The 13,378-nt window shown below is 38.3% G+C and overlaps 1 protein-coding gene and 1 pseudogene across 2 annotated transcripts in view; both read right to left on the bottom strand.

The window, feature by feature from the left end:
• The window catches only part of VPS13B (vacuolar protein sorting 13 homolog B), a 762,353-nt gene extending 755,360 nt beyond the window's left edge, over positions 1 to 6,993 (bottom strand). Inside the window, exons 1-2 of one of the 2 annotated variants that reach the window (XM_021688693.1) lie at positions 6,944 to 6,993; positions 6,327 to 6,505 (exon numbers count right to left, since the gene is read on the bottom strand). In XM_021688693.1, coding sequence (XP_021544368.1) covers positions 6,327 to 6,473 — 147 coding nt within the window. In that variant the 5' untranslated portion in view covers positions 6,474 to 6,505; positions 6,944 to 6,993. Of the gene's footprint in view, positions 1 to 6,326; positions 6,506 to 6,943 lie in introns of those variants that run through there. The other variant, XM_021688692.1, reaches the window with a different exon arrangement.
• Positions 6,994 to 12,087: 5,094 nt separating this feature from the next.
• On the bottom strand, positions 12,088 to 12,982 carry LOC110578722 (annotated as a pseudogene).
• Between the last annotated feature and the right edge of the window lie 396 nt (positions 12,983 to 13,378).

Here is a 13,378-nt window from a genome sequence, read left to right as displayed (position 1 = left end):
TACTTAGAGAAGTAGGTCCAAGCCATTGTTTGCTGATCACCGGTTTTGAAGAAATGGAGAAATTCAGTGAAAAACTAACCAAAACTAACAAAAGAAGAGATAAAATCTAAATAGTCCTTATCTACTAAAGAAATTAAATCATAGGGGTGCTTGGGTGGCCCAGCTGGTTAAGCATCAACCCTTGGTTTCGGCTCTGGTCATGATCTCAGGGTAGTGAGATGGAGTCCCAAGTTGGGCTCCATGCTCAAGGCAGAGTCTGCTTGTCCATTTCCCTCTCCCTCTCTCCTCTCCCCCACCCGACCAAATAAAATCTCCAAAAAAAATTAAATCAAGAATTTAAAACTTTCCAACTAAGAAAACTCTTGACCCACATGACTCCAGGATTCATTTTTCCTAAGATTTATAAAACTAGTAAAAGAACAAAGTTGGAGATTACACACATCTTGATTTCAAAACTTACTACAAAGTTATGGTATTCAAAACAAAGTGATTTCTGACCACAGACCTATAAACCACAAAGGGAACTGTATTGAGAGCCCAGAAATAAACCCTCACATCTATGGCCAAGTGATTTTCAAGAAGGATGCCATGACCATTCAAAGGGGGAAAAGGACAGTCTTCAACTAATGTTACTGGAAAAGTAAACACCCACTTATAAAAACAAATGAAGTTGGATCCTATACCATAGGATACTATACCATACACAAAAATTAACTCAAAATGAATCAAAGACCTAAAAGTAAGAGCGAAAAATATAAAGCTCTAAGAAAACAAAGAAAAAGCTTCATGACACTATATCTGGCAATAATTTCTTGTACAGGATACCAAAAGCCCAGGCATCAAAAGAAAAAACTGTTAAGTTGAACTTCAAAATTTAAAACTTTTCTTCATCAAAAGGCACAAAAGACTCAAAGACAACTCACAATGGGAGAAAATATTTGCAAATCATGTATCTGATAAGGGACTGATAATCAGAATATATAATTCCTACAACTCAACAAAAAAAAAAATGCAATTTTAAAAAAGGACTTGAATAGACATTTCTCCAAAAATATACACATGGCCAATAAGCACATGAAAAGTTGCTCAAAATCAATCATTATGAAAATACAAATCAAAACCACAGTGGGATAGCATGTCACATCCATTAGAATGCCTATAATAAAAAAAAACAAAAATCAGAAAATAACAAGTATGGTGAAGACATGGAGCAACTGGAAAACTTGTACATTGCTGTGGTGTAGCCACTGTGGAAGGCAGTATGGCAATTCCTCAAAAATTTAAACATCGAATTACTATACAATCTAGCAATTGCACTGGTGGGTATATACCCAAAACAAATGAAAGCAGGGACTCAAAATAGATATTTGTACATCCATGTTTGCAGCAGTATTACTCACAGTAGCCAAAAGGTAGAAACAACGCAAATGTGCATCAATGGACAAATGAACAAAATATGGCATATACAATGGAATATTATTCAGCCTTAAAAAGGAAATTGTGATACATGCTACAATATGAATGAACCTTGAAGACACTGTGCTAATAAGTTAAATAAGCCAGTCACAAAATGATAACTATTGTAGGTTTCCACTTGTGAGGTGTAAGAGTAGTCAAATTCATAAAAACAAAGTAGAATGCTGATTGCCAGGGGCTGGTAAGACAGCATAGTGAGTGAGTGAATCAAAGGGTACAGAGGTTCAGTTTGGGAAAGTAAAGAAGTTCTGGGGATGGGTGGTGGTAATGGTTGCACAACAATGTAAATGTTATCAATGCCCCACAGAACCATAATAAAAAATGGCAAAAATGGTAATTTGGGTACATATATTTTACCAAAATAAAAAAAAACTAATATCAATCTTACACAAACTTATTTATAAAAAAACAAAATACTTAATAATTTAATGAAGCAACATATCTATGATAATCCAAACCAGATAAGGACATTACAAGAGAGAGCACAGACCAGAATCACTTATGAACATACCTGCTACAAAACTAAACAAAAATTTAGCAAATCAAAGCCAACACATAAAAAGGTTAATACGAAGTATGGGTTTATACCAGGAATTCAAACTCCATCTAAAAACTCAATGTAATTCACCACATTAACAGAATAAAAGAAAAATCAGATAAATTCATTAAATGTAATATTTGATAAAATTCAAACCCATTCATGATTTTTAAAAACTTGTAAAAGGAGGAACAAAAGAGCATTTCCTTACCCAGTAAGGAGTACTTACAGCTAGCAACATGCTTAATAGTAAAATATTGAGCACTTTAACACTGAAGGTGGAAACAAAAAAAGAGTATTTTCAAGATGTCTACTCCACACTGCAATAAAGAAATAAAAGGTACAAGCACTGGAAGATGTAAAACTGTCACTATTTGCAAACGGCATGATTGCGTACACAGGCAATCTAAAAGAAAACACCAAATCATACACGTTAGAAAGGGCACTGAATGGAAGGCCAATGTACTAAAACAACTATTTCTGTGCACTGGTAATGTACTTAGAAAATGAAATTTTTAAGAAATAATGCTCCTTATAACAAAAAAAAAGATCATATTTAATGAAATATGTGCAAGGCCTCTCTTGAAAACTTCAAATCATTGCTGAGAAAAATTGAAGACTTAAAAATACAGAAAGCAATGTTCTGTACTCAATACTATGTTAAAACAGTATGTGTTAATGTTAATGCCTCCCAAATTAATCTATTGATTTCATGTAACCTCAACAAAAATGTCAGTGGGTTTCCCCCTTAGGGGAAAATTCTAAAATTTACAAATTGAAACTAAAATGTATGTGAAAATGCAAAGGATCCACAATAGTTACGACAAGGAAAAAAAGAACAAAGTTACACAAATTACACTATGAGATATCAAAACACTGTAAAAGACAGTATGGTAATGACACAAGAATAGACAAATAGACTACTGAGCAAACACAGAGTTCAGAAATAAATCCACACATATATGACAACCTGATTTGCAGTAAGGCTTACTGCAATTCAGTAGAAAAAGAATGGTTCAACAAATGGTGTGGATCAAATGAGTCTCAAAGAAAAAAAAAAAGGTGCATCTTGACCTCTACTTCACACTTCCAGAAAAATTTTAGATAAATCAAAAAAAAAAAACCAATAAAACTTCTAAAAGAAAACAAGAGATGGGACAGCAATATGCAAAAAAATGAAACTGGACCATTTTCTTACACCATACACAAAAATAAATTCAAAAGACCTAAATGTGAGACAGGAAACCATCAAAATCCTAGAGGAAAACACAGGCAGCAACATCTTTGATCTTGGCCATAGCAACTTCTTATTAGACACGTATCCAGAGGCAAGGGAAACTACTGGGACTTCATCAAAATAAAAGCTTCTGCATAACAAAGGAAACCATTAACAAAACTAAAAAGCAACCTATGGAATAGGAGAAGATATTTGCAAATGGCATATCTGATAAAGGGTTAGTATCCAAAATATGTAAAGAACTTACAAAAGCCAACACCCAAAAACCAAACTATCTGATTAAAATGGGCAGAAGACACGCATAGACAGTTTTCCAAAAAGACCTACAGATGGCCAATAGACATATGAAAAGATGCTCAGCATCACTCATCATCAGGGAAATGCAAATCAAAACTACAATGAGATATCACCTCACACCTGTCAGAATGGCTAAACTCAACAACACAAGAAACAACAGGTGTTACTGAGGACGTGGGAAAAGGGGAACCTTCTTGCACTGTTGCTGGGAATGCAAACTGGTGCAGCCACTCTGGAAAACAGTATGGAGGTTTTAACAATCCACTGAGTGCCCTATGATCCAGCAATTGCACTACTGGGTATTTACCCAAAGGATACAAAAATACTAATTTGAAGGGATACACACACCCCGATGTTTACAGCAGCATTATCAACAATACACTAATTACGGAAAGAGCCCAAATGTCCATCGACTGATGAATGGATAAAGGAGATAGATAAATATAGGTATTTCTATCTATACATATATAGTGGAATATTATTCAGCCATAAAAAAGAATGGAATCTTGCTATTTGCAACATGGATGGAGCTAGAGTGTGTAACGCTAAGTGAAGTAAGTCAGAGAAAGACAAATACCATATGATTTCACCACTATGTGGAATTTAAGAAACAAAACAAATGAGTAAAGGGGGGCAAAAAGAGAGGAAGGCGGCGCCTGAGTGGCTCAGTCGTTAAGCATCTGCCTTTGGCTCAGGTCGTGATCCCAGGGTCCTGAGATCAAGCCCCGTGTTGGGCTCCCTGCTCAGTGGGGAGCCTGCTTCTCCCTCTCCCACTCCCCCTGCTTGTGTTCCCTCTCTCGCCGTGTCTCCCTCTGTCAAATAAATAAATAAAATTTAAAAAAAAAAAAGAGGAAGGCAAACCAATTAACAGAATAAACTAATGGTTACCAGAGGAGGGGGTGGGAGGATGGGTTAAACAGGTGATGGGTATTAAGGAATGCACTTGTCATGATGAGCATGGGGTGATTAAAATAAAAACAAAACAAAAAAAGAGTATCTTCATGTACCTGGAATAAGCAAAAATTTCTTAAAGGAAAAGATTGACAACTTGGACCTCAGTGAAATTATGAACTTCTATTCATCAAAAGATAATTTTAAGAGAGTAAAAAGCCAAGCCACAGACTGGGAGAAGATATTGCAAAATATATCTAGCAAAGGACTCATTTCCAAAATATGTAAAGAACCCCTCCACATCAATTAAAAAAAAATACCCAATTTTTTTTAAAAGGCAAAAGAATTAGAGACTTTACAAAAGAGGATATTCAAATAGCCAATAAGCAGCACGTGAAAATGTGTTCAACATCATTACCCATTAAGGATATGCAAATTTAAATAGAGACCACTACACACCCACCAGAAAGGCTAAAATTAAAATAACAAACATGCCAAGTAATACCAAAAACTTGAAATAACTGGACCTCTCATCCACCGTTGGTGAGAATGTAAACTGATACAACCACTTTGGAAAACTATTTGGCAGTATCCATCAAAGCTAAACATATACATACCTAAGTATACACCCAAGAGAAATTAATACCTATGTCCACCAATATACATGTACAAGAATGTTCACAAGAACTTTCTTCATAACAGCCAAAAGTAGAAACCACCCAAATGTACATCAATGGGAAAATAAATTGTGAATCTTTAGCCAACGGAATACTGCAAGGCAATACAAATGACAGCTCCTGCAACAACATGGGTTAATCTTAGCCATAAAGTTAAACAGCCAGACACAAGTGATTCCAATTTATTAAGGTTCAAGAACAAGCAAAACTTCTTTATGTTGAGAAAAGTCAGAATAACAGTCACCTGTTTTAGGGGGTGGGAATACTGATTTGCAAAGGGGAGCCATTTAAGGTGCAGGAAATATTCTATTTCATCTCCACAGTGGTTACACACGTGTATACATACATAAAAACTGAGCTGTACACTTAGGACATGTGGTCATTTTTAAAAAATGAAAATATTAAGATAATCAACCTTGGAGAGAAGAGGGGAAGGAACCAAGAGTATTATTTCTTAGTGATACTCTAGATTATTCAATAAAGGGAGCAGTGGAATATAAAAATTATTAACTTTCACCATTAGATTAAGACTTCCCTTATCTCCTAAAAAGCAGGTGGTCTGGCTCTTCAGAGTTTCCACAGATAGTTTTTGTATCTTCAGGCCTAACAGAGTTGCCTGGCACATGTTAGTAATAAATGTACTCGGTGGATTAATAAATATATGAACTTTAAAATTAGTTATTTACATCAGACCATTCTCAAGTTAAAAGAAAAAAACCTAAGAAGTGAATAAGTAGTAAGTTTTCAATTTTACTGGCATTCTCAATCTGTGTCTGCTCAATTCTCTGAGGATGTCAGGTCCTCTTTCCTACTAAGAGAACTTTCTTGCTGTCTTTCAGACCCTTCCATTCCCCAAAAAGGAGAATGGGAATATAATATTTTCCAGCTTCATACAGAAATCTTAGCAACGTATATTAGCATATCCGGTAATGCTTCCGAATTGAGTAAGCAGACTGAATAATTCTGACAAGAACAATGAAGCTGTCTTCCTATCTGTTGAGGCACCTTTTGGGAATCCAATTCTAATAAACCATCACTAGTAACAAACCACGAAAAAAACTTCTGTAAAGGAAGGTCTGTAGTTTCAGCGTAGTCCAAAATACTTTAACAGACAATTTAAGTTTTTAAAGCATAAAGCCGAAGTGCAGGAAACAATGGATTACTAAACTAGCTGAAAATGTTTCCAGTTAATGACAGCTACACAGCTTACCTGTTCCAGCACATCCAACTTTAACTCGAGCTTGCTGAGAACCACATCTCCACCCCATAGCGAAAGCTGTAGATCTGATGGCTTTAAATTCTTGATGTAGCGATTCACATAGCTCATTAAAATTGGAGTCACATATGACTCCAGCATCTTTTAAGGTGCAGAGGAGTCAAAGTCAGAAGCTGAAGGGGGTAAAGACAAATATGAGAAGTAACTGAGTCGGTAAAGCAGCGAAGGAAAAGCATTTCTCAGGAGGGACTGAAGATGAAGAGGCCGAAAAGCAACAGTCCCCACCAAAGCAGCCGCTCGCCTCCTCCCAGAAGCCGAAAACACAAGTAGATTCTCTGCTCCAGCTGCAACTTCCTCCCTAGTAAAACTCCCCTCAACTCGCCTGGCGAAGGGTGGGAGGAATAAGCTGGTGAACTAAAGAGAGCAGATCCCCAGGAATGGGAGAAAGAAGGGAGCGGGATCCCCTTCGGCCGCCGCAACCCTCCACCAGCCCAGCCTCCCCACGAGGCCCTCGACTCCCGGAACCCAGCCGGATCTACCACGGTAAAACCTGGGCCAGAACCAGGCCAGCTCCCGCCTCTGGCGGTATTGCACCCTCCGCTGACACTTACGGCAAAGAGTACCGTGGCTTCCTCGCCACCTCCCGGTACCCGGCACCCGCCCCCGGCGGCAACGCAACTCGGGTACGGCGCCACTTCCGGGTGTTACCCCATTCGGTGCTCAAAACAAACTGTCCCTCCACCGCCACCCCTCGACTCCGCAGCGCGGCGGGAGTTGCCAGGCTGGAGCAGCCACTCAGCGCGTCTTCTAGGAGACCTTCTGTTCCGGGCTAGCCTGCGTCCCCGCTCCGACCCCGCCAACGTTTTAAGACAAAGCTCTGGGAAATGCGCGGGGGAGGTGGGCGGACCAGTAAAGCGGAGACACTCGGCGATCCGGAAGTGGCGCTCCGGCGAAAAGCGGCTTGTAGGTGGTGGAGGTCGCGTCCGGGTGGGGAAGCGCCGAGGGCCCTCGGGTCGAAGGAGGAGGAAGAAAGTGGATACTGGTGTTTAAAACCCTGAAAAACAAAGCCGCTATTGTTTTTCTTGGGAAATGGAAGGCCTGGGGAGAGGAACTTGGGTTCAGTGGGCAGGGCAACAGCCTTAAGGCCGCAGGTAGCAGCTGGGAGGTTGGAGGCGGGGGGCAGATTTAACTTTAGATCCGAGGTTCATTTGCTGGAGGAAAGGTACGAGTAGTGGAGAAATTAAAGGAATTAGGGTGTGTAATTTAGGGGAACGCATTTTGATCAAACGTGCAGACAAGCTCTCGTGTTCTTTGGCAAAGGAGTGGTTAAGTATCCCTAAACGTGCTGATGCGGGGCGGTGAAGGAATGGCCAAAGAGAAGATTGTGAAGAACCATTAGACTGCAGTCTGATGTGGGACTTCAGAAAAGCGGTGGGAATATCACAAGGAAGGCTCCTAGAGCTAAAGTGAAAAGAAATAGCTGATAAGGAATGAATTCAAGAGTTTTAAGAGGCAGTGTTGGTTTTATTAGGCTGAAATGAATGTATAAAATATTACCTTTCCTTCCAATATTTTGCAGGCTAACAAAATCGAGAAACTCCAACACCTAACTCGGAAAAATAACACACTGGGCTTAAAGGAGTAGCGTAGGACTTGCTCGCTGATTGTTTTTTACCAGTAACGTCTGCAGAAAACAACTACCACTGCATTTTGAGAATAGACTTTTCGTTACAAAGGGATCAAGATACCCACCCAACCAAAAAAAAAATTAAAAATTTTAAAAGGGGGGCGCCTGGCTGGCTCAGTACCTAGAACATGGCACTCTTGATCTCAGGGTTGTGAGTTTGAGCCGCACACTGAGTGTGGGGATTACTTAAAAAATAACCACCCATATTGTTGCATTTAATTGAAAATAGTAATAAATATTCTAAACTTTTAAAGCTCTTTACTGGAATTCAAGTTATGATTTCTTGAAAGAGTGTTAGAAAATGCAATAGAAAAGAGGCATAAGTGAGGATGCCAGGGTATTTAGATTTATTATGTTAATGAAAATAAGTTTCAAAAGAAAAAAGCAGCTAATTGGCTGATTCAGAGCAACTCCTCTCACAAAAAGCCTTGATGAATAACCCAAGTAATCTAGGTCTTATTAAAACCCACTGAATTAGCCAAGTAAATTAATAAATTTCTTAGTTATCTATTGCACTTGGAAAGCAAACAGGTTGAAGCCATGACTCAGAAATCTTAACATAAAAAAATGATTCCACTAATTGTATGAAAGCTCTACAGTTCTAGAACTACAAGTCTTGTTATTCTTCTAGAGAAAAGGGGCCTAGTCTCACATTGTCACCAACACCTGTTGTTTCTTGTTGATTTTAGCCATTCTTACAGGTCTCAATTTAGTATAAAAGAGCAGTATACTAATATAAATTTAGATTTGTTTTACTATGCCATATAAACAAAATAAGCATGGTATATTTTTTGTTCTGTGCCATTTTTCTCTTGGGGCCAACAAAAATAATTGCCAAATTCCTGCCTTGAGAAAATTATTTGGTCATTGATTTTTTTTTTTTTTTAGTTTGGTTTTAAGAATCAAAAGTAGTGGTTTTCAACCTGTGTTCTATTGCACCCTGTTCTGTAAGCAGTCAAAATAATTGTTTTTCTCCGAATTTTTATTTAAATTCCAGTTAGTTAACACAGTGTAATCTTAGTTTCAGGTGTAGAATTTAATAATTCATCACTTACATACAACACCCAGTGCTAATCACAACAGGTGCACTCCTTAATACCCATCACCTATTTAACCCATCCCCACCCACCTCCCCTCCAGTAACTCTGTTCTCTATATTTAAGAGTCTGTTTCTTGATTTGCTTCTTTCGTTCCATGTTCATTTGTTTTGTTTTTTAAATTCCACGTGTGAGTGAAATCATGGTATTTGTCTTTCTCTGACTGACTTATTTCCTTTAGCATTATACTCTTTAGCTCTGTCCACACCATTGCAAATGGCAAGATAGCATTCCTTTTTTAATGGCTTGGTAATATTCCATTTTATATACATATATCACATCTTTTTTATTCATCAGTCCATGGACACTAGGGCTCCTTCCATAATTGGCTATTGTAGATAATGCTGCTATAAACATCAGTGTGGATGTATCCCTTTGAATAAGTATTTTTGTATCTTTTGGGTAAATACCTAGTAGTGTGATTACTGCATGTATTTGATATATTTAAGAGAACTGCACATTTTAAAAGGATACCGGCATTGTCCTCAAGGGATCTATAACTTGGGTACAAAAAAGACAATGAATGGTGCTAGCTATGAATTAAGAATTTTAGTCTGGACTAACTGACAAGCTTTGTAAGATTCTTTCATGATAATTGCTGAGAATCTCTAAGACCTGGATCGTAGAGTAGTTCTATTTTTAACTTTTTGAGGAATCTCCATGATGTTTTCCAGAGTGGCTGCACCAGTTTGCATTCCCACCAACAGTGCACAAGGGGTCCCCTGTCTCTACATACTCACCAACACCTGTTGTTTCTTGTGTTCTTGATTTTAGCCATTCTGACAGCTGTGATATTGTAGTTTGATTTGTATTTCCCTAATGATGAGTGATGTTGAGCATGCTTTCATGGGTCTGTTGGCCATCTGTATGTCTTCTTTGGAAAAATGTCTGTGCATGTCTTCTGCCCATTTTTTAAATTGGATTATTTGTTTTTTGGGTGTTGAGTTTTATAAGTTCTTTCTATTTTTTGGATACTAACCGTTTATCAGATATGTCATTTGCAAATATCTTCTCCTATTCCATAGGTTACCTTTTAGTTTTGTTGATGGTTTCCTTTGCTGTGCAGAAACTTTTTATTTTGATGGAGTCCCTATAGTTTATTTTTGCTTTTGTTTCCCTTGCCTCAGGAGATATATCTAGTAAGAAGTTGCTTTGGCCGATGTCAAAAGATGTTACTGCCTGTGTTCTCCTCCAGGGTTTTGATGGTTTCCTGTCTCACATTTAGGTCTTTAATCCGTTTTGAATTTATTTTTGTGTATGGTGTAAGAAAGTGGTCCAGTTTCATTCTTTTGCATGTTACTGTCCAGTTTTCCCAACACTTCAATACTGAAGAGACTGTCTTTTTTCCATTGGATATTCTTTCCTACTTTGTTGAAGATTAATTGATCATATAGTTCTGGGTTCATTCCTGGGTTTTCTGTTCTCTTCCATTGATCTATGTGTCTGTTTTTGTGCCAGTACCATACTGTCTTGATAACTATAGCTGAATTCTGAAGTCCAGAATTGTGATGCCTCCAGCTTTGCCTTTCTTTTTAAAGATTGCTTTGGCTATTCAGGGTCTTTTGTGGTTCCATACAAATTTTAGGGTGGGTTGTTCTAGCTCTGTGAAAAATGCTCATGGTATTTTGATAGGGATTGCATTAAATGTGTAGATTGCCTTGGGTAGTATAGACATTTTAACAACATTTGGTCCTCCAATCCACTAGGGTGGGATGTCTTTCCATTTCTTTGTGTCATTTTCAGTTTCTTTCCTAAGTGTTCTGTGGTTTTCAGGGTACAGATCATTTACCTCTTTGTTTAGGTTTATTCCTAGGTATCTTGTGGTTTTTGGTGCAATTGTAAATGGGATGGATTCCTTGATTTCTCTTTCTGCTGGTTCATTATTGGTATACAGAAATGCAACAGATTTCTGTACGTTGATTTTGTATACTACGACTTTACTGAATTCATGTATCAGTGCTAGCAATTTTTTGGTGGAGTCTTTTCGGTTTTCTATATATAGTGTAATGTCATCTACAAATAGTGAAAGTTTGACTTCTTTCTTGCTAATTTGGATGCCTTTTATTTCTTACTGTTGTCTGATTACTGAGGCTAGGACTTCCAGTACTATGTTAAATAACAGTGGTGAAAGTGAACATCCCTGTCTTGTTCCTGACTGTGGAGGAAAAGCTCTGTTTTTCCCTGTTGAGGATGATATTTGCTGTGGGGTTTTCATATATGGCCTTTATTATGTTGAGGTTTGTTCCCTCTCTTCCATACTTTGTTGAGGATTTTATCATGAATGGATATTGCACTTTGTCAAATGCATTTTCTGCATCTATTGAAAGGATCATATGGTTCTTATCCTTTCTTTTATTAATGTGGTGTATCATGTGGATTGATTTGTGAATATTGAACCACCCTCGCAGCCCAGGAATAAATCCTACTTGATTGTGGTGAATGATTCTTTAATGTACTATTAGATTTGATTTCCTAGGGTTTTGCTGAGAATTTTTGCATCCATGTTCATCAGGGAGATTGGCCTGTAGCTCTCTTTTTTAGTGGAGTCTTTGGTTTTAGAATCATGGTAATGCCAGCCTCATAGAATGAATTTGGAAGCTTTCCTTCCTTTTCTATTTTTTGGAATAGTTTGAGAAGAATAAGTATTAACTCTTCTTTAAATGTTTGGTAGAATTCCCTTGTGAAGCTGTCTGGCCCTGGACTTTTGTTTTATGGGAGATTTTTTATTACTGATTCAATTTCTTTGCTGGTTATCAGTCTGTTCAAGTTTTCTATTTCTTCCCATTTCAGTTTTGGTAGTTTATATGTTTCCTAGGCATTTATTCATTTCTTCCAGGTTGTCCAATTTGTTGGCATATAATTTTTCATAATATTCTCATAATTGTTTATATTTATGTGATGTTATTTCTCCCCTCTCATTTGTGTTTTTCTTTATTTGGGTCCTTTCTCTCTCTTTTTTTTTTAATGGATCAGTTATTTAATTACGTTCTTTGTAAGAAATTTAGAACACCAATTTGTGAGGGTAAACTCCATTTGTGAGAGAAAACACAGAGCAGAGATAGCGCTGAAGCTGAGGAACATCTTTTATTTTTGGCAGAATTTGCGAGTCCACGGCTTTCTGATCAACCTTGCGCTGCTCTGTAATCTTGTATTTCTCTTTCTCGATGTCGAAGATCTCACCCTCCTGGTGTCTGGGCTTACACAGCTTCTTCTTGAAGTAAGCATCAGTGAGATGTTTGGGGATTTTCACACTGCTGATATCAATTTTGGTAGAAGTAGCAATGACGAATTTCTGGTGTGTTCTACGCAGAGTTACTTGATTGAGCGACAGAGGTCCGGTCACAAGTAGCAAGCCACTGCTCAGTTGCTTCGGGAAAACTACCCTCTTGCCTCTGTGGCACCCGGTGAGGATGATCAAAATGGTCCCGTGAGTGATACTAGCTCGCAGCTTTCTCATGTGCTGACTGAAAGGTTTTTTGCCATGGCTCAACTGCTTTCGAGGCACATCTTCAGTAGGATAATACCTAGGCATTTTGCGAAGTTTAACCACTCGGGTACCACCGTTCTTGTCACCACCAACTGGTTTTGTGACCGTAGCAAGAACTTTCTCCTTCTTTTTCTTTTCAACCCTGGATTTAGCTGCCGAATACTTCCTCTTGTACATGGCCTTTCTGGAATACATAGCCGATCAGGAATATCTGCCAATTCCTCTGACAAGGACAGGGTTTCGGCTGCAGTGGGGCTTCCCCTTCTTTGGCGTTTTAGCCTTGGGGTTACCCTTCTTAGCCTTGCCACCGGCATCAGCCTTCTTAGCTTCAGGTTTCTTCTCTTTAGTATCCGGCTTCTCAGCTTTTTCGCCCGCCATCTTGCAAGATGGGAAAGAGTCTCTTTTCTTTTTAATAAGTCTACCTAGGGGCTTATCAATTATATTAATTTTTTCAAAGCACCAGCTCTTGGTTTCATTGATCTGTTCTTCTGTTTTTGTTTTTTTTTTAGTTTCTATATCATTTATTTCTGCTCTAATCTTTATTATTTCCCTTCTGCTGGGTTTAGGCTTCATTTGTTGTTTTGTTTTTTTGTTTTTTAAGATTTTACTTATTTATTTGACAGAGAGACACAGAGAGAGAGGGAACACAAGCAGGGGGAGTGGGAGAGGGAGAAGCAGGCTTCCCACGGAGCAAGGAGCCCAATGCAGGGCTCGATTCCAGGACCCTAGGATCATGACCTGAGCCGAAGGCAGATGCTTAACAACTGAGCCACCC

This window comes from Neomonachus schauinslandi, chromosome 4 (genome assembly GCF_002201575.2).
Source record: "Neomonachus schauinslandi chromosome 4, ASM220157v2, whole genome shotgun sequence".
NCBI classification, from domain to species: domain Eukaryota; kingdom Metazoa; phylum Chordata; class Mammalia; order Carnivora; family Phocidae; genus Neomonachus; species Neomonachus schauinslandi.
The sequence above is the reverse complement of the archived record's forward strand: the minus strand, read 5'-3'. Positions and strand labels throughout refer to the sequence as shown.